At 43.0% G+C, this 22,255-nt stretch overlaps 3 protein-coding genes across 10 annotated transcripts; 2 read left to right on the forward strand and 1 right to left on the reverse strand.

Moving 5' to 3' along the window:
* The first annotated feature begins 216 nt into the window (after positions 1-216).
* Positions 217-4,898, forward strand: LOC147642833 (GPI ethanolamine phosphate transferase 3, catalytic subunit-like). The gene is made up of 6 exons (XM_086838501.1): positions 217-884; positions 940-1,583; positions 1,645-1,828; positions 1,890-3,504; positions 3,565-3,860; positions 4,860-4,898. The coding sequence occupies exons 1-6, from the start codon at positions 738-740 to the stop codon at positions 4,896-4,898; spliced, it is 2,925 nt and encodes a 974-aa protein (XP_086694627.1). The 5' UTR covers positions 217-737.
* Positions 4,566-8,734, forward strand: PIG-O (phosphatidylinositol glycan anchor biosynthesis class O). The gene is made up of 6 exons (XM_020959880.2): positions 4,566-5,233; positions 5,289-5,932; positions 5,994-6,177; positions 6,239-7,853; positions 7,914-8,365; positions 8,444-8,734. The coding sequence occupies exons 1-6, from the start codon at positions 5,087-5,089 to the stop codon at positions 8,642-8,644; spliced, it is 3,243 nt and encodes a 1,080-aa protein (XP_020815539.2). The 5' UTR covers positions 4,566-5,086; the 3' UTR covers positions 8,645-8,734.
* Positions 8,705-22,130, reverse strand: Ttd14 (TRPL translocation defect 14). 8 transcript variants are annotated; one of them, XM_020959881.2, is made up of 11 exons: positions 21,272-22,080; positions 18,031-18,098; positions 17,772-17,809; positions 17,405-17,442; positions 16,455-16,586; positions 11,186-11,314; positions 10,985-11,121; positions 10,182-10,395; positions 9,779-10,109; positions 9,530-9,714; positions 8,705-9,254 (listed from the first exon to the last, which is right to left on the reverse strand). In XM_020959881.2, the coding sequence occupies exons 1-11, from the start codon at positions 21,510-21,512 to the stop codon at positions 9,211-9,213; spliced, it is 1,557 nt and encodes a 518-aa protein (XP_020815540.1). In that variant the 5' UTR covers positions 21,513-22,080; the 3' UTR covers positions 8,705-9,210. The 8 variants fall into 8 exon arrangements, with proteins under 8 accessions (XP_020815540.1, XP_020815542.1, XP_086694525.1 ...); XM_020959883.2 differs by lacking the exon at positions 16,455-16,586 and having other exon boundaries at positions 21,272-22,130; XM_086838399.1 differs by lacking the exon at positions 17,772-17,809 and having other exon boundaries at positions 21,272-22,037.
* Between the last annotated feature and the right edge of the window lie 125 nt (positions 22,131-22,255).

Consider the following 22,255-nt stretch of genomic DNA (forward strand, 5'->3'; position numbering starts at 1 on the left):
GGACAGACGGACAGACGGACAGACGGACAGACGGACAGACGGACATGGTTAGATCGACTCGGCTGTTGATCCTGATCAAGAATATATATACTTTATATAGTCGGAGGTGCCTCCTTCACTGCGTTGCAAACTTCTGACTGAAATTATAATACCCTGCAAGGGTATAAAAACAGCCTTAAAAACAAACACAATTTAAGTTATTTTAAAATCCTCTGCTAATTTTATTCAAATATTAATTCTTTAAATTATCATTTATAAAATTTTAATTTCGAGTTATAATTTGAATAAAATTATTGGGACTTTACGTTACGTTACATTAATTAAATAAATTTTTTTAAAAACCCCGCCAACAAGAAACGCTTGACAACCCTACGAGAAACCAGGGATACACAGCCTTAGCAGCTGTTTTGACCTTACGGCTGCTGTATCCCTGGTGATTCGTATTCCTCCAACTTTTTTTTTCCACCCGCCAGCAAATCTTCGGAAAAATGATGAATTTTAAATGAAAAGAACGTCTTAGAAGAGCGCATCGTGATGCCGGAGAGTTAATAAGCAGCTCCAAAGTAAAGTGCAATTAAATAATATAGTTTTAGATAACGGAAACGGCGGTGCTGACCGGAAGAAGGCGCAGCAGGGGGAGGAGCATTGTTCTAAATGCCGATTTATTACTCATTTTTACCAAAACGTATTTGTGTGTGCCTAGTTAGCTAAGTTAATTAATAAATTAACGCCAGACGATGAACTTCACGTACTTGTTCGTGCTTATTTGGCTGGCGCTGCTCATTAGCGGCGGAGTGCTGTTGTTCTCGCGTGGTTTCCTGCTGGCCCGCGTCTCGAAAACGGAGACGAGTTCATGCCGGAGATTGTCCACGAATCCCAATGATGTGAGCAATCTTTCTTTGCTAAAATCAATCAAACTTAATTTATTTCCATTTGCAGGAGTATTTCCTCACTCCCGAGGTTGTGAACGAGATCTTCAAGGATGTCAATGCCTCCGCCCATCTGTGTCTTCCGCAAAAGACAAAGGTTATTGTACTGGTAGTGGATGCCTTGAAGTACGAATTTGGCCTGTACAAAGAGAACGTAAAGGAGCCTTTGCCCTATGAGAACAAACTGGTGGTGCTGCAGGAGCTGCTCGATCGGAGCCCAGATCATGCCAGGCTGATGAGATTCCGGGCGGATCCGCCCACCACAACGATGCAGCGCCTGAAAGGTCTGACCACTGGTAGCCTGCCCACCTTTATAGACATCGGGTCGAACTTTGCCTCGCCGGAGATCAACGAGGACAATGTCATTGACCAGATTGTAAAGAGCGATCTGCCGCTGGTCTTTCTGGGCGACAGCACCTGGACGGATTTGTATCCGCGACGCTTTAAACGCGCCTACTCCTATCCCAGTTTCGATATCTTTGATTTGGACAGTGTGGACAATCAGATAATGAAGCATTTGCCCAAGGAGCTGGCTAGCGATGATTGGCAAGTGCTGGTGGCCCACTTTCTGGGCGTCGATCACTGCGGACACAAGCACGGACCCTTGCACGAGGAAATGGCGCGCAAACTGGGCGAAGTGAACGAGGTGATAAGGTAGGGGAACTTATGATGAGGTCACCAGCAGCTCCAGGAAGTACAATTTCTTCATATTCAGATCCGTGGTGGACGCCATGGACAACGAGACCACTCTGCTGGTGATGGGTGACCACGGAATGACGGCATCTGGAGACCACGGAGGCGACACCGATGACGAAACCAATGCCCTACTGTTTGCCTACTCCAAGCAGCACAGATTCTACGGCAATGATACGGGTTCAGATAGCGAAATGCTGCAGCAGGTGAGATAAGATAGGACAAGCGGTAATCTCTTGGCACGTCACTGTGATATCTCTTCACCAGATTGATCTAGTGCCCACATTGGCCACCATTCTCGGCGTCCCCATACCCTACTCGAATCTGGGCCTGATCAACTTCAACATTATTCCGGAGATCCCGGTGCCGCACTTGAACAGGTTTCAGACCCTGCTCCTTCATGTCTGGCAGAATGCCCAGCAGATCTATCGCTACTTCTTCCAGTACGCCCTGGAGAACAAGCGTACCTTCAATGTGGATGAGATGGACCGTCTGGAGACCGAGTTTATACTGTTAACCCATCGAGTGCAGACCATATACAATGAGGCAGCCTTTAAATCGTTTGTGCGAGATCTGAACATACATCTACGCGACATACTGAGTACTTGCCGCGAGATCTGGGTAAGGTTTGAGCCCACGCAAATGATGCACGGGCTGCTCTTCAGCTTCCTGCCCGTATTCTTCATTTTTCTACTGGTCAACAACTCGCGCCCAGCGGACTATGTACGCATCTTCAAGGCCAAGGAAGTGTTCTACACGTACCTGATAAACCTGGCAGCTGGAGTGTTTGGTTACCGCTACTACAAGAACTTTTCGTTCAAGACGGAGGAGCACGGCGTAATCTTCTTCACGGCGCTTGCCAGTGCTGTTATCCTTGCCTTCCATACGCTGCGTCACTGGGCCAGCCTTGTCGAGAACTGGGCTGCTGTCAAGCGATTTGGAAACATGCCCACTCGTCTGCTTCTCTTCGGCTCCATGGCTGTGTTCTTTTCGAATAGCTTCGTCATCCAGGAGGCCAAGATGCTGTCGTATTTGCTGGCGGGATCCATTCTTGTGCTTAGCCATGAACTCCTGCGATTGAGCACGCGGTTCGAGTTTAGGAGCAAAATAAAGGTCTCCCAGTTGCTGCGCTCGACTGCCTTCAGGCTGATCCTGGCCAGCGTCTTGGCGATATGCTTCATTCGCTTCGCATACACATTGTTCCGTTGCCGCGAGGAGCAGGGCAACTGCACGGATTTTGCCACCAGCGGCGGACCTGGATTCTCGCTCAAAAAGCCCGGCACCGGCAAGTCCTACATCCTGGCCGTATTCATGATTGTGGTGTATACAACACTCACGCGGTTGTACCTCCGATCCTGCGGAAATCTTACGGGGAACTCAGCTAATGTTCTATTGGCTCGCTACGGACCTACGGTAGCCTCCATCTGCGCCGGCGGTCACGTGCTGCTTGCCCAGAGCTCCATCAAAAATATCCAGCGTTCCCATATTGATGCTATGGCTCTAGTGATCTACGGTCTGCTCCTGCTGCAGATCATAGTGGTCTCAGTGGCTCCGCTGATGACCTTTGTGCTGCCCCCAAGGACTGGCAATACGGTGACGATCAACGGAAACGAGAGCATTGTACCGGAGATCTTCAGGAAGATGAAGCGCATGTACGAAGGCGACGACGTTGACTTGGAGCGTCGAAATGCCATCCCAGTGGTGTACGGCTTGGCCACCGTCTACTCCTCCATTGTCATTGCGTTTGGTGTGTTCCTGGCCCTGGTGATGATCGTCCTCCTGGAACCACGTGCCTCCATCGGTCTAGTGCTATGTGTGGCCGTCGCCGCTATCCTGCTTAGTGTGCATGGCATTCTGCGCTATCGCACTGCCACTAGCTTTGGTAAGTTAATCTCATGGAGAAGAAGATAAAACTGTTAATGCAGAAAGTATCCCCTTACAGAGAGCTGCGTGCAACCCACTTTTACGGCCCTCGTGGGCTGGTTCCTGCTGGCCCACTTCTGCTTCTTCGCCACCTCGCACCAGACGACACTGTCGCAGATTGAGTGGCGCGCCGCCTTCGTGGGTCGCACCACTGGCCTGGGACAGTCCAATATAATATCCGGTTGCCTGGTGATCCTGAACACCTTTTGCGGTCCCATCTTCTTCTTTTGCATGTACTCCTTGCTGAGCACGGAGACCTTTTCACTCTTTGCCCTGTTTCTGTTGAAAACTAAAAATGTTATCGCCACCGCGATTGTCAGTCTTCCGACAACAGCCACCGCCATTCTCATTCCTCTCAAATTTCTCGATCGTTCCTATGGGAGCTATATGATATATTAGTCCGATTTTCATAAAATTTTACACAAAATTGTAGAATAATATGAAACGGCTATATCTCAAATTTGATGAAAATCTGTTGAAAACTGAAAATGTTATACTTTTTAATTGAATTAATTTCTCGATCGTTCCTATGGGAGCTATATGATATAGTCGTCCGATTTTCATAAAATTTTACACAAAATTGTAGAATAATATGAAATGGCTATATCTCAAATTTAATCAAATTCTGTTGAAAACTAAAAATTTTATAATTTTTTTTGTAAAACTTTTCCGATCATTCCTATGACGGCTATATGATATAGTCGTCCGATCCGGCCCGTTCCGACATATATACGAGTGAGAGTATATAGAAGACTAACTGCAAAGTTTCATTCAGATAGCTCCAAAACTGAGAGACTAGTTTGCGTAGAAACGGACAGACGGACAGACGGACAGACGGACAGACGGACATGGTTAGATCGACTCGGCTGTTGATCCTGATCAAGAATATATATACTTTATATAGTCGGAGGTGCCTCCTTCACTGCGTTGCAAACTTCTGACTGAAATTATAATACCCTGCAAGGGTATAAAAACAGCCTTAAAAACAAACACAATTTAAGTTATTTTAAAATCCTCTGCTAATTTTATTCAAATATTAATTCTTTAAATTATCATTTATAAAATTTTAATTTCGAGTTATAATTTGAATAAAATTATTGGGACTTTACGTTACGTTACATTAATTAAATAAATTTTTTTAAAAACCCCGCCAACAAGAAACGCTTGACAACCCTACGAGAAACCAGGGATACACAGCCTTAGCAGCTGTTTTGACCTTACGGCTGCTGTATCCCTGGTGATTCGTATTCCTCCAACTTTTTTTTTCCACCCGCCAGCAAATCTTCGGAAAAATGATGAATTTTAAATGAAAAGAACGTCTTAGAAGAGCGCATCGTGATGCCGGAGAGTTAATAAGCAGCTCCAAAGTAAAGTGCAATTAAATAATATAGTTTTAGATAACGGAAACGGCGGTGCTGACCGGAAGAAGGCGCAGCAGGGGGAGGAGCATTGTTCTAAATGCCGATTTATTACTCATTTTTACCAAAACGTATTTGTGTGTGCCTAGTTAGCTAAGTTAATTAATAAATTAACGCCAGACGATGAACTTCACGTACTTGTTCGTGCTTATTTGGCTGGCGCTGCTCATTAGCGGCGGAGTGCTGTTGTTCTCGCGTGGTTTCCTGCTGGCCCGCGTCTCGAAAACGGAGACGAGTTCATGCCGGAGATTGTCCACGAATCCCAATGATGTGAGCAATCTTTCTTTGCTAAAATCAATCAAACTTAATTTATTTCCATTTGCAGGAGTATTTCCTCACTCCCGAGGTTGTGAACGAGATCTTCAAGGATGTCAATGCCTCCGCCCATCTGTGTCTTCCGCAAAAGACAAAGGTTATTGTACTGGTAGTGGATGCCTTGAAGTACGAATTTGGCCTGTACAAAGAGAACGTAAAGGAGCCTTTGCCCTATGAGAACAAACTGGTGGTGCTGCAGGAGCTGCTCGATCGGAGCCCAGATCATGCCAGGCTGATGAGATTCCGGGCGGATCCGCCCACCACAACGATGCAGCGCCTGAAAGGTCTGACCACTGGTAGCCTGCCCACCTTTATAGACATCGGGTCGAACTTTGCCTCGCCGGAGATCAACGAGGACAATGTCATTGACCAGATTGTAAAGAGCGATCTGCCGCTGGTCTTTCTGGGCGACAGCACCTGGACGGATTTGTATCCGCGACGCTTTAAACGCGCCTACTCCTATCCCAGTTTCGATATCTTTGATTTGGACAGTGTGGACAATCAGATAATGAAGCATTTGCCCAAGGAGCTGGCTAGCGATGATTGGCAAGTGCTGGTGGCCCACTTTCTGGGCGTCGATCACTGCGGACACAAGCACGGACCCTTGCACGAGGAAATGGCGCGCAAACTGGGCGAAGTGAACGAGGTGATAAGGTAGGGGAACTTATGATGAGGTCACCAGCAGCTCCAGGAAGTACAATTTCTTCATATTCAGATCCGTGGTGGACGCCATGGACAACGAGACCACTCTGCTGGTGATGGGTGACCACGGAATGACGGCATCTGGAGACCACGGAGGCGACACCGATGACGAAACCAATGCCCTACTGTTTGCCTACTCCAAGCAGCACAGATTCTACGGCAATGATACGGGTTCAGATAGCGAAATGCTGCAGCAGGTGAGATAAGATAGGACAAGCGGTAATCTCTTGGCACGTCACTGTGATATCTCTTCACCAGATTGATCTAGTGCCCACATTGGCCACCATTCTCGGCGTCCCCATACCCTACTCGAATCTGGGCCTGATCAACTTCAACATTATTCCGGAGATCCCGGTGCCGCACTTGAACAGGTTTCAGACCCTGCTCCTTCATGTCTGGCAGAATGCCCAGCAGATCTATCGCTACTTCTTCCAGTACGCCCTGGAGAACAAGCGTACCTTCAATGTGGATGAGATGGACCGTCTGGAGACCGAGTTTATACTGTTAACCCATCGAGTGCAGACCATATACAATGAGGCAGCCTTTAAATCGTTTGTGCGAGATCTGAACATACATCTACGCGACATACTGAGTACTTGCCGCGAGATCTGGGTAAGGTTTGAGCCCACGCAAATGATGCACGGGCTGCTCTTCAGCTTCCTGCCCGTATTCTTCATTTTTCTACTGGTCAACAACTCGCGCCCAGCGGACTATGTACGCATCTTCAAGGCCAAGGAAGTGTTCTACACGTACCTGATAAACCTGGCAGCTGGAGTGTTTGGTTACCGCTACTACAAGAACTTTTCGTTCAAGACGGAGGAGCACGGCGTAATCTTCTTCACGGCGCTTGCCAGTGCTGTTATCCTTGCCTTCCATACGCTGCGTCACTGGGCCAGCCTTGTCGAGAACTGGGCTGCTGTCAAGCGATTTGGAAACATGCCCACTCGTCTGCTTCTCTTCGGCTCCATGGCTGTGTTCTTTTCGAATAGCTTCGTCATCCAGGAGGCCAAGATGCTGTCGTATTTGCTGGCGGGATCCATTCTTGTGCTTAGCCATGAACTCCTGCGATTGAGCACGCGGTTCGAGTTTAGGAGCAAAATAAAGGTCTCCCAGTTGCTGCGCTCGACTGCCTTCAGGCTGATCCTGGCCAGCGTCTTGGCGATATGCTTCATTCGCTTCGCATACACATTGTTCCGTTGCCGCGAGGAGCAGGGCAACTGCACGGATTTTGCCACCAGCGGCGGACCTGGATTCTCGCTCAAAAAGCCCGGCACCGGCAAGTCCTACATCCTGGCCGTATTCATGATTGTGGTGTATACAACACTCACGCGGTTGTACCTCCGATCCTGCGGAAATCTTACGGGGAACTCAGCTAATGTTCTATTGGCTCGCTACGGACCTACGGTAGCCTCCATCTGCGCCGGCGGTCACGTGCTGCTTGCCCAGAGCTCCATCAAAAATATCCAGCGTTCCCATATTGATGCTATGGCTCTAGTGATCTACGGTCTGCTCCTGCTGCAGATCATAGTGGTCTCAGTGGCTCCGCTGATGACCTTTGTGCTGCCCCCAAGGACTGGCAATACGGTGACGATCAACGGAAACGAGAGCATTGTACCGGAGATCTTCAGGAAGATGAAGCGCATGTACGAAGGCGACGACGTTGACTTGGAGCGTCGAAATGCCATCCCAGTGGTGTACGGCTTGGCCACCGTCTACTCCTCCATTGTCATTGCGTTTGGTGTGTTCCTGGCCCTGGTGATGATCGTCCTCCTGGAACCACGTGCCTCCATCGGTCTAGTGCTATGTGTGGCCGTCGCCGCTATCCTGCTTAGTGTGCATGGCATTCTGCGCTATCGCACTGCCACTAGCTTTGGTAAGTTAATCTCATGGAGAAGAAGATAAAACTGTTAATGCAGAAAGTATCCCCTTACAGAGAGCTGCGTGCAACCCACTTTTACGGCCCTCGTGGGCTGGTTCCTGCTGGCCCACTTCTGCTTCTTCGCCACCTCGCACCAGACGACACTGTCGCAGATTGAGTGGCGCGCCGCCTTCGTGGGTCGCACCACTGGCCTGGGACAGTCCAATATAATATCCGGTTGCCTGGTGATCCTGAACACCTTTTGCGGTCCCATCTTCTTCTTTTGCATGTACTCCTTGCTGAGCACGGAGACCTTTTCACTGTTTGCCCTGTTTCCCAACCTAATCCGAAGCTGCAGAAATAATGCTGGCAAGGCAGATGCGACGGCAACCTTGTCGGATTTGGCCAACGAGGCCGTAGGCTTTGATATGACGAGGGGTGAACTGACACTGTATGAGTATGAGGATGTGTTCCTGGGCGCTAATTTTAAGCTGGCCGCGCAGTTCTTTATGCTGCAGGGACTGAAGGTAGGTGTTTATATATAAAAATATATCATTATCGATTTTTAGAAATTTCTAAGACGAATTTCATTTCGTATCTTGCAGATCTTTTGTGCAATGCTCGCCTGCACCATCCACTGCCGCCACCTGATGGTTTGGAAGATATTTGCGCCACGCTTCATCTATGAGGCCCTGGCCACCTTTGTCAGCCTGCCGGCCCTGATTGTGGGCTACCTACTCCTGCTTCGCATCCACCGCGCCGTGGACACTCTGATAAAGCGCATCAACAAGACCAAGGTTCACTAGTCAGTCCGAGTCTCATCCCGAAATGCAACACTATTTATTTAATAAAATAAAACCAACTGCTTCTGGTGGTCTTGTAGTTTTTTAATCTTATTTACTTTTTTTTGTTTAGCTTAGAGTTACAATTAAAAGTATCGGGTTCACAATTTCTCCAAAAAGTCACACAGAAAAACGCCTTCATCTATGGATTTACATACAAAGTGTGGTAGGATCTAGGTTTTATGGCTTACAAAATTAACACGAGCAAACAAATGACAAGAAAATTAAGTACGGGCTTCGCTTTCGAGTTTCAAACTATAGACTCGACGACACATACGACTCTCGATTACAATGCCTCCTTCATCATCTTCCTGGGGGCGGCTAAGTACGCAAATAAGTAACAATGTTTGTAGGGGTGTGTGTGGGTATATGTGTGTAAATCAGAGCACCCTCCACTCGGGTCTCTTGCATTTAAAGTTTCTGTTTAGTTTTCTTTTTTGTACATTTTGTTGCCAGGTCATTGGTGTTGCTTATCTGTCGTGTAATATAATGCGTGTGCAAAAGAGATTCGGGGACAGTTCTGAAGCCTACTACTGGCCATTAAGAACCAGTGGCGTGCTCGATACTCCGTTAGCTATAAAATAAAAAACAAACAGAGAGAAAACACACAGGTCAGGCCGAAATCATAAAGAGAGGAGCGATAAATTTGACAGTGAAATGAAATGAAGGAAGCGTAGGCAGAGGCTTATATTATGTACAGCTGCGGAAGTGCAAGCTTTTGGTTCCATATTCTTTGGCTATGCAAAATAGTTGTTGATGAATCCTATGACGATCCCACGGCCTAGTCGCTGTTCTCGTCATAGGGATGATACTGCTTCGGTGGTAGCGGCGGCTGTTGATCCTGCTTACCGTGCGTCGCTGTGCGGCAGAACTTCTTGGAGATGCTCCAGTCCTCCTTCAGGGACAGATTGAACATGGAGTAGTCCGGATCGCCGGTTACCTCCTTGACAATATTCAGGAACTTGGGCATGCAGTTTTTAAGGGCGTCCCCGGTGAGCGATGAATACGTCTCCAGCAGCACCAGTCCCTTGCAGCTGCAAAAGGGAATTTCTTCTAAATGAAAACATTTGTGGAAATATTAATAAGTAGTCAACGCACCGTGGGTGGCCTGGCTCCTTGTAAATGTCCAGCTGGAAATATTGGTTGTTGATGAGGAAGCAGCGTCGCTTCTTGTAGATGGTAAAGTGGGCATCGTCGCGCTGCGCCAGCAGGTTCATGTAGTCGCGATGCGTCAGCTGGGTCTTTACCTCGATGCGGGTCTGCCCGTGGACGTTGGGACGTCTCTGTGTGTGGATGTAGCTCCAGTGATTCTTTTGCCCCCGCTTGCGTAGGCGTGCCTGCACCTTGGGCCCGGCGGATTGCAGATAATGATGCACCACTTCAAAGTCCTGGAAGGGTGGAAACTCACTGTCGGCGGGCAAGGCGGCAACTACAAGAGAAAACGAAAATCTTTCAAAATGAGTCTCTTCTAAATAGAATGTTTTCCCGTTAAGAAACCTACCCAGATATTTTAGCTTGCGCGACGTGGCCTGCAAACGATCACCAATATCGATACCTAGCTTCTGGCACACGGACTCAATCATGCGATTCATCTTTGCCTCAAAGTTGGTGGAGTTATCAATCACATCAAAGTAGGGATGGCCCACCCAAGCGGCAGCCGATTTGTAGTCCAGTTCCCTGGCCAGATCAACGCCTTCAGAGCGGCAGGCGTGGTCCTGAAATAAACGAAAATAAGATTAGCCAACTTTTCCATTCAGAGTGCTAAGCCCTTAGCTCCGATTAGAAAGCCACTATGAATAGTTGAAAAAAAAAAAAACACGACTGTCACTAGAAGTATGGTCCTGACATTCTAATTTAATGTACAACAAAGCTTTTGTAAATATTTCGCTTTATAAAGAGTTAATACAATTATCATTTTAGCTATTGGTCATGAATTGTACAGTTTACATCCTATAGCGCGTACACACTATGCTCAAAAGTTTAAATATACAGAATTCAACTAATTTTGTTGAAATAGTAAACCATTAAAAACAATATTAATTGGTATATACAAGCTACATCCTCTTCTATCGAGCTCTAGCCTAGCTTAAAGTTCAAATATACTGAAATAAATAAACTATCCTCTTAAACAATATAAAAATAAATAATATATGACATTCAACTGGCGACCGTGACCATTATTAATTGGATACCTGATAGTGGCGCTTTCTGTTCTACCATTTTTATCGGGCGAATAATTATTGCAAACAAGAGAATTTTGGTCAAGTGAAAAGTGTTTTCTGACCAGCAGGAAAACACACTCACCTCTGTGGAGTAAAAGTCCTCGGCCCCATTGGCAGCCGAGACCAAGTGAAGGATCTGGTTGTAGCGATTGTCACGCATCTCCACGGGATTCCATTTGTTGCCCGCCATCATCTTCTCCCACTTGTCCTTTGATATATCTGTAAGGGGAGAGGGTTAATGGATTACTCTGATTCAAAGACGGGGTTAAAGATCAAAACTCACAGGCACTGGCATCCATAACGCCGCGATCGCAGATAATCAGACAGTTGCGGGTGCTCGAGTTGCCGAGCTCAAAGTAGGTGTTCTCAATTTGCACCATGGTGCGGATCAGGTTCTCTTGGAACTTGTAGGCTGCGTTTGGGGGAAGGAAAGAATGAATGGAAAATGTTACTCTTTGGACTCTTTCATCGCTTTGATGAGTTTTTTTTTTGTTTTTATTTACTATCAAAACAAATAGAAATCGAAATACAATTGCAAGCAAATTCGAATCGAAGGAAATTCAACACTGTGGGCATCGAATTGTAAGAGAATTAATTGGACTTGGGCTCTGATTCAAGTGGGATGACAGTGCTGTTGATGGACGATGGCCAGTATCCAGTTCTGCGAGTTCAGCGGTGTCAAGTCGAGGCGATGAAACCTAATCTGAATTCGAGTCGATGGAATGAGTGAGTGAGTGGCGGGCGCACGAATCGAATTCAATAGAGTTCAGTTCAATCAAATTGTTGTTGTCAACGGGGAACAAAATGCTATAATTTTTGTTTCCCTCATAAACAGTTCCTAATCAGCTGGAGGTTAAAGTGCTCATCTGCTCCCAGATGTTACTGTTTCAATGGTTGAAATTAAATGTGACTTTACTGCCTGTCTGCCTTCCTCCTCACTCTCAATTAGATTTCAACGATGACATTCATTTGGAAAGCAGTCATATTGCTGATCTGGTTTAGTATTTTCCTTAAGCTTGAAATGCATTGTAGCTTGAAGCATGAATTCGGAACAATGGAAGTAAGGAATTTTTAATAATAACCTGTGCATTTTGATGTGTTTTAGACTATCGTTAAACTATATACCTAGAAATTAGTTTTTTTTCGTAGCTTTCAATTTGCATATTAATGGTGAAGCCATGAATGCTTGCAATTTATTTTATTACTTGCGGTTTAATTTTGGCATTTCCTGCTTCTTAAGTTTTATTGTTTTCAGGTTGAACGAATTTAATTCAACCAAAATATTTACCAGAAAATTCTTAAACGGAATGATTCTATTTATAAACGCTTATTTTTATTTTCGTTTTCAATTCAAATATATGTTCTTTACATTCTGTTCCCTAGATTAATGCTGTGTGTTGTCAGACGTCGGAAACCTAAAGCAGTTGAAACAAGTAACTTAATGGTAATCTCCCACTGCGTCACTCACAGCCTCAGCTGATTCAACTGACGATGAGGGGGTTTTATTCCCAGAGACAGGCAGTCACCAAAGGCGATAAGATTTCTATATTTCATAACCGCACACTTAATTCTTTTGAAGCACAGTGAATGTTCTCGAGCACAAATCTTTTAAAAATAACTAAAGATAGCTTATATTGGTTTTAAATATAAAACCTGAGTGAAGGTACTTGATTAAACCAAAAAGAGAGATTTGTAAAATCAGCACTTTATTTTGTGATAATTTTAAAGGTATTTTGTTCCATACAAATTTAATCATGTAATTTTGTAGAGCAAAAAGTTAAATTTCACCAAGTCAGCATTTGAATGTCTGGAAACACAAGCTTCCGGAGAAGGAACAGCTTTTTTTTAAATGGTCTGCCTGGTTTCGACTTTGAAAGCAAAATATTTTGCCTTATTGCAAAGATTTTTTGACAAGAATTCAACTTAATTTTAAAACTTAAATTAAACAGTACAGAAAGCAGAAGTCATATGTTGACAAATTAAGGCAAATGTTGCGAGAAACATGTTGCGAAACAAGCAAATAATGAATATTGTTTCTGGGAGTATGTTGAGCAAAAAGGAATTACTTTTTCTTAAATATTTCATATTTCATAATAGTTCACTACGGCAAGTTCCTCTGTAGTTGTTATGAAGTGAAAGGCAATGTCAGGTGGGTTCAGTGGCTGTGGTTAGAGTCAGGTGCAATTTGGGGGAGCGACGCAACAACACTTGTTGCTATTCTCAGTCGCGTGCAGTTGCGGAAAAAAGTGCACAAAAAATGCACCACTGCCTAACGAGAGCTGCCTTTGTTTACGCATTAGCTTGTGCTTTTTTTGTTTATTGGTTGCAATTTCTATTGATATTGCGATTGCATTGAACTTGACTCGCCGCATCGTGTGACAGGTGAAATAGATCGATTTGTGGGACGCTGTTTGCTTGTTTGTCAATGTTTACCGCTGTTCTTTTTTATTTTTGTTGTGTTTTTGCTTCTGTTTTTGTTCTAATTCAATTAGCAACGATGATGCAAGAGAAAATATAATGAAAAAAAAAACCTCAAGATTGTATGTAAGCGAGTGTACGCGTATTTGCAATTTCACCAGCTATTGCGCATTAGACAATGGAAAACTGTACACTGGAAATATTAAATAACTTAATATTTATATATTCAAACTTCACATTTAGTATTCCGATTAAGTATGTATTTTGAAGATTTAAATTCAAGACTTTTTTGAAAGCCAAGAGCATTTAATTAATTCAATTTTGTCAGTACTTTCGGTGGGTATAAAGTTCAAATCTAAAAACTCCAGGAATTTTGTAAGAATATCTTGTCCCATTACACATTTCCCTTACGTTTTAATGAATATTTGGTACCAAAAAATAATTATTTTATTATATTATTTAAAATATATTATTCAGTATCCTGCATATTTGAATCATTCTTTTTAGTTCCCCATAAATTCTATATTAATTTGAATGCAAACTTCTGGTCTTTCTATTATAGTAATTAAATATATTCCTGTGCACTGAAATATTTGGATGATTGTCTTAAAGCCGAGATAGGTATGTACATATGCATGTAAGATGTGTGTTATTCTGGCGATTGTGTGTGATTGCCCAGCCAACCTTTAATGGACTCGAGATAATAAAAATGTATGCAGATTAGGAGGTTCTTTATGCCACATACAAACATACATACATATATAATTAGCCAAGTTCATTTGCATAAGCACCAGATTTGCCTAATGAAGGAGTTGAATGGGTAACTTTTACATATCTATATATAGATTCAATAAAAAAAGAAGGTAAATGAAGGGCGAAAGGCGGGGCTGGGAGTAAATCAACAGGCAAAAAAAAAAAAACAAATAAAATCGTTTAGCAATCAATTTGGGGAAATCAATCGAGCTAGGAGGACGGACCACCAACAAAACCGACAGACAGACGGACAGCCAAGCGACGATAACGAGTTCGAACGAGAATTCTTTGGCAAGACTTGTGACAAACCCCTCCCCCCATACCACCCACCTGCCCCGTCCAGCCCCCTTTTTCTTTCTACAATATCTATCAAATGCTCACAAAATGTATGTACACATGTGTATATATGGATCTGTGTACAACTATCTAACACAGAAACACAGCTACGGCTGAAATATTAGCATTAGCATGAATATGCGAAATATATAAAAAAAAATCAAGGTTCTTTCTCCTTGTAATTTAAGGAAGCTATTGTGTAGTTTCATAAAATATTTAATTACTAAAGTAAACGATAATTACAAATTGCGAAAATATTAGTTCTGCTCACAATTTTAAGTAAATATTGTAGATATTATTGTGCGGAATTTTAATCAAAAGTTTTTTTTTACTATATATTGCTTAATTCTTTTTAATTTTTTTTACATTTTTCCAAGGGCCATAATTGAAACAAATTATTGTTACACGGACATATAAAAACAATCAATATTTAAAGTTTGTTTTTCATCAAAGAAATTAAGAACGAAAGCTAAGTCTTAGTTCTTTTAAAGGTACTAAGGTGTAAGAAGGAGCTTAGGGAACTATTTTTTGCAATAAACAAAACCCTTCGTAGTATCTTACTCCTAATATTTTAAGCCCAGCTGTGTAGGAGAACGGCATTTAACGACCAACTGCGAAGAGAGAGTAAACAAAAGTCGAGGGGGGGCTTCGATGGGGGCCTCTCGATCGAAATGGGGGGAGGATGGAGGTAGTGGGAAGCGGATGTCGAACTCACGTCAGCATCACGAGCACACGTGACGCGATGATACATTTCACATTATATTCGTCCCATAATACACACATTAAATTAGCCAGTCTAAAGCATATAGGAGAAATACCAAAGAAATAAGTATAATGCCGAACTGAAAACGAAAATGGCTTTTAGCTGGGAAGCTGCCATGTGGCCATGGCTGACTGACTGGTCGAGAATAATATATATTTGGCGTATACAGTGAGTGCTAGATATGGTAGAAGGTAAAATCTGGAGGTTATAATTTATATACATATTTTCAAATAATTAAAAGGTTATTGTGCTTATATCTGGCTTTAAATTAATGTGATAAAAGAGATTGGGCAGTAAAAATATATATTAAGTCATAAAATGGTCTGGAATATGTTAAAAAACTTGAGGTTTATAATTCCCAACTAATAAGTTAGTAAACTAATGTCAACTGTTCATGTAGGAAAACCCCCAGAGGGAGAACCTTTTGTTACGTTAATAACTCCAAAATAATGTGTCTGTAAACTAATACTAACTCTTCTTATACGCAAACAACAAATTGTATGAAAAGAGTTAAGTGATTTGTTAAACAAACCCTAATTTTTTCCGACCATTAACAAATAAATACATTTAATCGTGTTTTTTGCAAAGACCCCACCCAACAATTCCATCTCTTGGATGTATGCATATTGCCCAGATACCTTCCCACACACGTGTTCAGCGGCACAGGCCTCACCAGACCAACGAAAAATATATATATTCGTCTTTCTGCTCATAACATATGTATACTGCGACCGGCTAAATTTAAAATGTCCCATTTAAATTTGCTGAAAGTGTTGCGACTAACGACGAATTGCAGAGGCTTGGCGTGAAATATTGTTATTGAAATGAGCAGATATATATTATCTTTTAGATAGAATATATGTACACAAGTGTTGTTAGATGGACGAGGCACATAAATCATAGTAAAGAAGCCAGAACAAACAGAGAACAAAACACACACATCACATACACTATATAGGAGTTAATAACGAGAGAGAGTGGGGGCTGTGTTTGTCTGTTTGGTGAAATGTCAAGTCATTTTAAGGACGGGACACAAAGCAAATATACGTGTGACAGCCGGTGACGGGGTCTGTTCCAAGACTTTGCCGATGCCGGGTTGACGAAATGCATTTTATATTTGAAATAATAAGAAAGCAGCTCAAGGACGCAGGTTAAAAACAGCAGAAGACTGGACTTGGACGCGGTTCGGTTAGAGCGGTTTGCGCAGCTTTTGCAGAACAGAAAGATATACATATGTTTAAATGTAACAACCGATCTGTGGCTCCTTTGTGTCGCAACTCACCTTCGCTGCCATTCGGCCGGGATGCAGCCTTGGCCAAGCAGCGCGGACAGGATGCGGTTAGATCGATGAGACTGTGCTCCGGAGCGGCGAAGGGCAGATCTTTGTAAACGAACGTGGTTGGCGTGGGCGGGTCTGTGAGTGTGGTGGCGTGTGGTTGGTTGTTTTGTTTTGGTGTGAGTGGGTATTAGATTAGCCCTCGCCAAAGGTTACAGCTCCTCCCCCTCCCCCAGTCGTCAGCTGTCGGTTGTCGAGTGACTCATTAAGAACCAAATTTGTCCCTATAGCCCGGGCTTTGCAAGGAATTGCGACAGGAAATCGACAGACATGTGATCAGAACTGGCCACTTTCTTATCTATATATCTTATCGGCTAGTGCTTTTGGCAATCTAAAGACAGTCCCTGCTCTTGGAACCCCCTGCGCTGCGAGTTGGCGAATCCATTAATAACCATAATTGACAAATTGTTTGCGCGAGTTAAAAGGAAGACAATTGCAAGTAAAATGGCCTCGAGTCACGCAATCAGGATATCGAGTAGGAATTCGAATCGTACCATGTCCAACGCCATTACGTAAGGTTTCATTGAAGACGTGACTTTGGCGGGGGCCGCCGACTAACTATATATACTCAAAGATATAGACTAGATATACTCATCTATACTATCTATGTAGAATGGCGGCTGTCGCACTTGCCGATTTTAAAAATACCCCTAGCATGTATAGTATAGGGATTCTTTGTGGTTGGTCGTCTCGCTCTCTCCTCGGAAAGTAAATATTTTGATTTATTTTCGTTGTTTCGAGAAACCGCACACAGCCTCTGCCCCGAACTTGACAGTGTGTGCCTGTTCGCTCGGAAAATGCTTGCAATGTAAGACTCCTCACTCTTCTGCTCCGCTCCTAGCCAACTTCATCTCTCGGTTCTTTCGTTCGGTAGGAGCACCTCTTTCACTACTTACCCTCTTTCTCGGTCAGGTCGGAGAACTTCACGCCGCCACTAGGGTTTAGATGTTTGGGGGAAGAAACAGAGAGAAGATAAAGAAGAGGGATTAGCATCTGTTCGTGGAATATCTATTGGTATTCACTAGGCAAAAGGAGAGTTATTCAGCAACGAGACTCGAATTAATCTGTTTCGGAATAAATACGGTGATCGTCTCAGGCAGAAGACGAGAGGCAGGCAAAGCTACTTGGGGCCCATCTCAGGTGGCAGCCTCCTTGAGTGGCTCCTTTCGCCTTGAGTGCCGCGCTTAGCTTGTTTTTTACTTTAGTTTTTTTTTTTATTTAGTATTTTTTCAGTGTAATTAAGTGTGTGGAGAGAGCATTTACCTGAGTAAAACAGTGGCCGTTTCAGGCACGCGGAATACCTGAAAATATTTAACATGCTCATTGCTTTGTTTCGCTTTTCAGGGGGCAATAGAAATGTTAAGAGAGGAGGGAGTATCTAAAAGTAATGCTACTCCTCATCATCCTCTTCCGACGTCGCCCGCCTCCGCTGGGGCACCACTTACACTAGGATCGGCTCAGGATCCCCTCCTAAAAGCCCCCGTGGTATCATCCCATCCCATTGCATCCCCACGACACTCACCTTCCATCCAAGGTTCTCGAAGAAGGTGCACAATCGGGACTGGCCCGTCGTCTTGCCGCCACAGGGCCCTGAAAATGTATAATATAATAATAATGTAATGTTATTCTTATTATTTATTTGCAGCCAGGTTAAGGTTAAATTTCGTACAAACACAGGGGCAAGATGTGCTATGTATTTTATAACTTAAATTTTATGTAACACACGTGATATTCCTTGATTACATTTAAGATTATTACAACTTGTTTTAAATAAAGAAATGATATTCAATGATATATTCAATTAGGTTAAAACAATTATTAAAGAGAATAAACATACAGTTTGTCAAGTAATTCTTTGCAAAACGAAAAATCCCTCACAATTTTGGGTTTAAACTGAAAATTTATTGACAAATACAAGAATTTTTTAAAATTTTCTTTTATAATATTATTAGGATAACTTTAATCTATAAATATAAAAAACAAAACTTAAATATTTTATCTTAAAACATGGTAAAAAATAGCAAAAACAAAAACATTGCCATTCGTATGCTGTCAATTAATTCTTTGCAAAATGCAAACAGGAGTTGAAGAGGTTCCTAGAATTAAGCAACGCAAAGCAAATTCTGCGGAAAATTAACGCTTGCCACTTCTTAGTGGTCTTTACTTTTATATTCTTGAAAGATTTCGTTGGAAAAAGTTCGTGTTTGATCGAGTCCAGAATTTAAATCATGCCCGGCAAACGTATTGACGATAATAACATAGAATTGGTTTACTTTAACCATTATAAAGGGTAATCGGCGTCGGAACATTCAGAAATTTTTGATATTAAGTTAGGAACAATGTATAAAATAATTAAACGGTCTAAAAAGAAAAATAGACTTGACCTGTACAATTCTACAGGCAGATTACCAAAAGCTCTCCAAACGCGACCATTATAAAATTTCGAAACAAATTGATAAAAACCCGCCAACAACCCTCAGAAAGTTGGCTTTGGACTTATAAAATTATTGCAGAAAAACAGGTTGCCATGAGACTGTGAGGAAAGTCCTGAATCTCCACAAATACTCCTCACACATTGCCAGGAAGAAACCAATGCTTTCAGCTATAAATATTGAATGGCGGTTTAATTTCTCTATCGGCCACGTTAACCAGCCTCCTGAGTATGGGGATGAAGTTTTTTTTTGTGACGAGACTAAAATAATGCTATACACTCATGGATGACCCAATAAAGTTTGGAGGAAACCAAACACAGGTGTCCAGCCGAAGAATATCATACCAACATTCAAACTTGGCAAGTTTTCTGTGATGATAAGGGGGTGCATATCATCCAAAGGAGTTGGTGAGCTGCGGATTTTTAATGATATAATGACGAAGGAGTTTTATTTGGACATCCTTAAAACGGAATTGACCAGAAGCGCGGAGAAATTTGGTCTGCATGACGTAACTTGTCCAAAAAGAAATAAATATTAACTGCACCAGGAAAACAAACTCCAGTTCAAATCGCAGCTGTGCAGGACCTGGCTCCTGTTAATTGCAAAAAAGTCATTGACACTCCTGCGGAAAGCCCAGATATAAATATAAATAGAAAATTTTTGGGATTTTTTGGAAAAGAAAGTGACTAAACGGACTCCAACAAATAAAAAGGGTTTAATTAAAGTAATAGAGGAGAAATGGGAGAAAATTCCAGAATATTACGACTTGAAAGGGCTAATAATGCCAATGTCGCGACGCCTCCATGCTGTAATTGATGCAAATGGACTCCATATAAAATATTAACGCCGCAGCTATTATAATTTTTAAGTTATCCTTGGTTAACTATAACGTCTTTGCAAATTGCAAAGAATTAATTGACAGCATACGAATTGCAATGTTTTTGTTTTTGTTATTTTTTACTATGTTTTAAGTTAAAATATTTAAGTTTTTTTTTTATATCTATAGATTAAAGTTATCCTAATAATATTATAAAAGAAAATTTTTTAAAATTCTTGTATTTGTCAAAAATTTTTCAGTTTAAACCCAAAATTGTGAGGGATTTTTCGTTTTGCAAAGAATTACTTGACAAACTGTACGTAATTTGATATAAACTGTAATTTAAATCGAAGAAAATAAATTGCCAAGTTTATTTAATTACTTTCATGATGACTAAAGAATATTTAAATACTTTATTGTTGTCCAAATTTGGAGTTCTTCAAGTTTAAGTTAATCGTAATGCCAACACTCATTTCTTTTTAAGATAAGAAACCTACGACGTAAGTTCAACCTTCAGTTTCCCATAATTGTGCATTGTTTGGATTGACGAGAAGGAAATAATGTGTAAAGACTTGTGCCCCAAATACCAGTGAGTCAGCTGCAGTCTCGAATTGTTGGTTGATTAGCTTAGCGCAGCCCGACCCTGACAGCAATTACGCCCATTGGTGGCCATCACGGTCGATGCACTGTTCACCGATCAGGGGAAATCGATCCGGAGTGCACTCAAAAAGAGCCAGACAGTTTGAAAGAATGAAGAAAAGAACCCCCCATCTAACCGATAAGCAATTCTTTGAATGGGAATTTAGTGGGAACTTTCTATTGAGTACCCGCCTCCCCACGTGGCGATGGGGCCTGTCATTTATCAGTAAGCCAGCCCGCCTCTCTGCTTCCTTTAACGCGTCACCACAGAATTATTAGCTTTCTGGGTGGAGGAAGTCAGCCCAAAACGAAAGCGATAATGCACAGGGACAAGCAATATACGTATATAGGAGAGATAGGCCCGCCAATACATCAATGCTATATGTACATATACTTGTTTTTGTGGGGCTTCTAATCACAGCCATAACTTGAGCCAAATTAAATGATTAGACCACGCGCCCAACCACTGCTCATATGATGGTGATGGCCCGGGCCAAAAAAAAACTGGTTTTATGGTGGCTCGCGGCGTTTTACATACGTCAGGCAGCGCGGGGGGCTTTGAAAAACGCCGGTAGCCGCAGTAGCTGTGCATAATGAATACAAAATTTATTCCTATCCCGCTAGCCAGGTGGGGGAAATGGGGAGGGGAAACGGAAGGCCGAACCGTGAGAATCCGCGTGGCGGGGAAGAAGCTGCGCGCAGGACACAATCTCTACCCCTCAATCGCAGAGCGACAACGACCTTGACACAAATCGTAAACAAATCGGAATTCGGGGGTGGGCCCTGGATGCGAAGATACGAGGATACTCGGACACTTGTAACAGATACACAAAAGCCAGATTTTGTGGCTGCCTGGAAAAACGAGCATAACTCACCGCCAGTTAGGACAATCTTGTACACACGCTTCTCCTTCTGGGACACGGAACCCATTTTGATCAACTTGAGGCTGGGCATGGCTCCGGGCTTCGGTGAGGTGGACTTGCTGATCACAACCTGCTGCTCTTGCTCTTTCTCCTGCTGCTGCTGCTGCTCCTGGCCATTGCTGGTGGCCATCATCGACTGCTGTCCGTTGAGGAGTGTGACGGCAGGTGGTAGTTGGTTGGCTGTCGTGGCCATGTCTTCGGTATTTTGTCGGAGAGGAGCCGACTGACTGTGTGTGGTGGCACGCAGAAAACTCTTCTACGTCGCAGCTGGCACACGGTGCACGTGCCTTTTTAGGTTATGCCTGTCTGCGAATTGGGAGCAACGCTCGGTGCTGCTCCTGCGAGGACTCGGTGCGGTCTTCTGGGTGGGGTGGGGAAATCCAATTCTTGGCCTTACAGACTACGCTCTGCAATTCAAAAAGTCGAACTCGCGTGGATAATCATGCCCAGCGATTGCGCGGGACACTGCAGTTGCGGAAAGCCGACAACTACTGGAATATAGAGATTCACCAACAGCGACCAAAGGGGCCAGCGTCAGACTGTTTGAATCCGTGCCGCATCCGAAAAATTGGGCGATATCAAAGTTTATTCGTTTTATAGTAGCACAGCGTTCTGTTTACGAGTTGACACCGCATTAATATTACACAAGTCGAAGCGAAATAACAAATAGTATTGAAAATATGTGCCGACCGTCGGTCTTATACTTTTGTCGAATCGCAATGTGGCCGAGTGCTGCTTCGTGAAGATACCGGAAAGTTATCGAAGGGGCAGAAAGCTTTATGGTCATATTACAAAAAAACAGCTGATGGAGCTTTGAAAATAAAACAATTCAGAATTCACTTAAATAAACTCAACAATCAATTAATATTATCATTTTATATTTTACTAATTATAATATTTTAAATAATAATAGTGTTTTGTTTTTGTTTTGTTTAA

This window comes from Drosophila serrata, unplaced genomic scaffold (assembly GCF_035046125.1).
Source record: "Drosophila serrata isolate PLE 108 unplaced genomic scaffold, ASM3504612v1 contig_347, whole genome shotgun sequence".
NCBI classification, from domain to species: domain Eukaryota; kingdom Metazoa; phylum Arthropoda; class Insecta; order Diptera; family Drosophilidae; genus Drosophila; species Drosophila serrata.

Bases quoted from the DNA above. Each gene is read 5' to 3' on its own strand.
- LOC147642833 (XM_086838501.1), top strand. From the start codon at position 738: ATGAACTTCACGTACTTGTTCGTGCTTATTTGGCTGGCGCTGCTCATT. The intron at 885-939 runs GTGAGCAATCTT...TTCCATTTGCAG, and splicing joins TGTCCACGAATCCCAATGAT to GAGTATTTCCTCACTCCCGA. The intron at 3,861-4,859 runs GTCAGTCTTCCG...TTAAATGAAAAG, and splicing joins ATGTTATCGCCACCGCGATT to AACGTCTTAGAAGAGCGCAT.
- PIG-O (XM_020959880.2), top strand. From the start codon at position 5,087: ATGAACTTCACGTACTTGTTCGTGCTTATTTGGCTGGCGCTGCTCATT. The intron at 5,234-5,288 runs GTGAGCAATCTT...TTCCATTTGCAG, and splicing joins TGTCCACGAATCCCAATGAT to GAGTATTTCCTCACTCCCGA. The intron at 5,933-5,993 runs GTAGGGGAACTT...CTTCATATTCAG, and splicing joins GAAGTGAACGAGGTGATAAG to ATCCGTGGTGGACGCCATGG.
- Ttd14 (XM_086838394.1), bottom strand. From the start codon at position 21,512: ATGGCCACGACAGCCAACCAACTACCACCTGCCGTCACACTCCTCAAC. The intron at 18,099-21,271 runs GTGAGTTATGCT...ATACATTTTCAG, and splicing joins CAAGATTGTCCTAACTGGCG to GGCCCTGTGGCGGCAAGACG. The intron at 17,810-18,030 runs GTGAGTGTCGTG...AAATATTTTCAG, and splicing joins TCGAGAACCTTGGATGGAAG to GTATTCCGCGTGCCTGAAAC.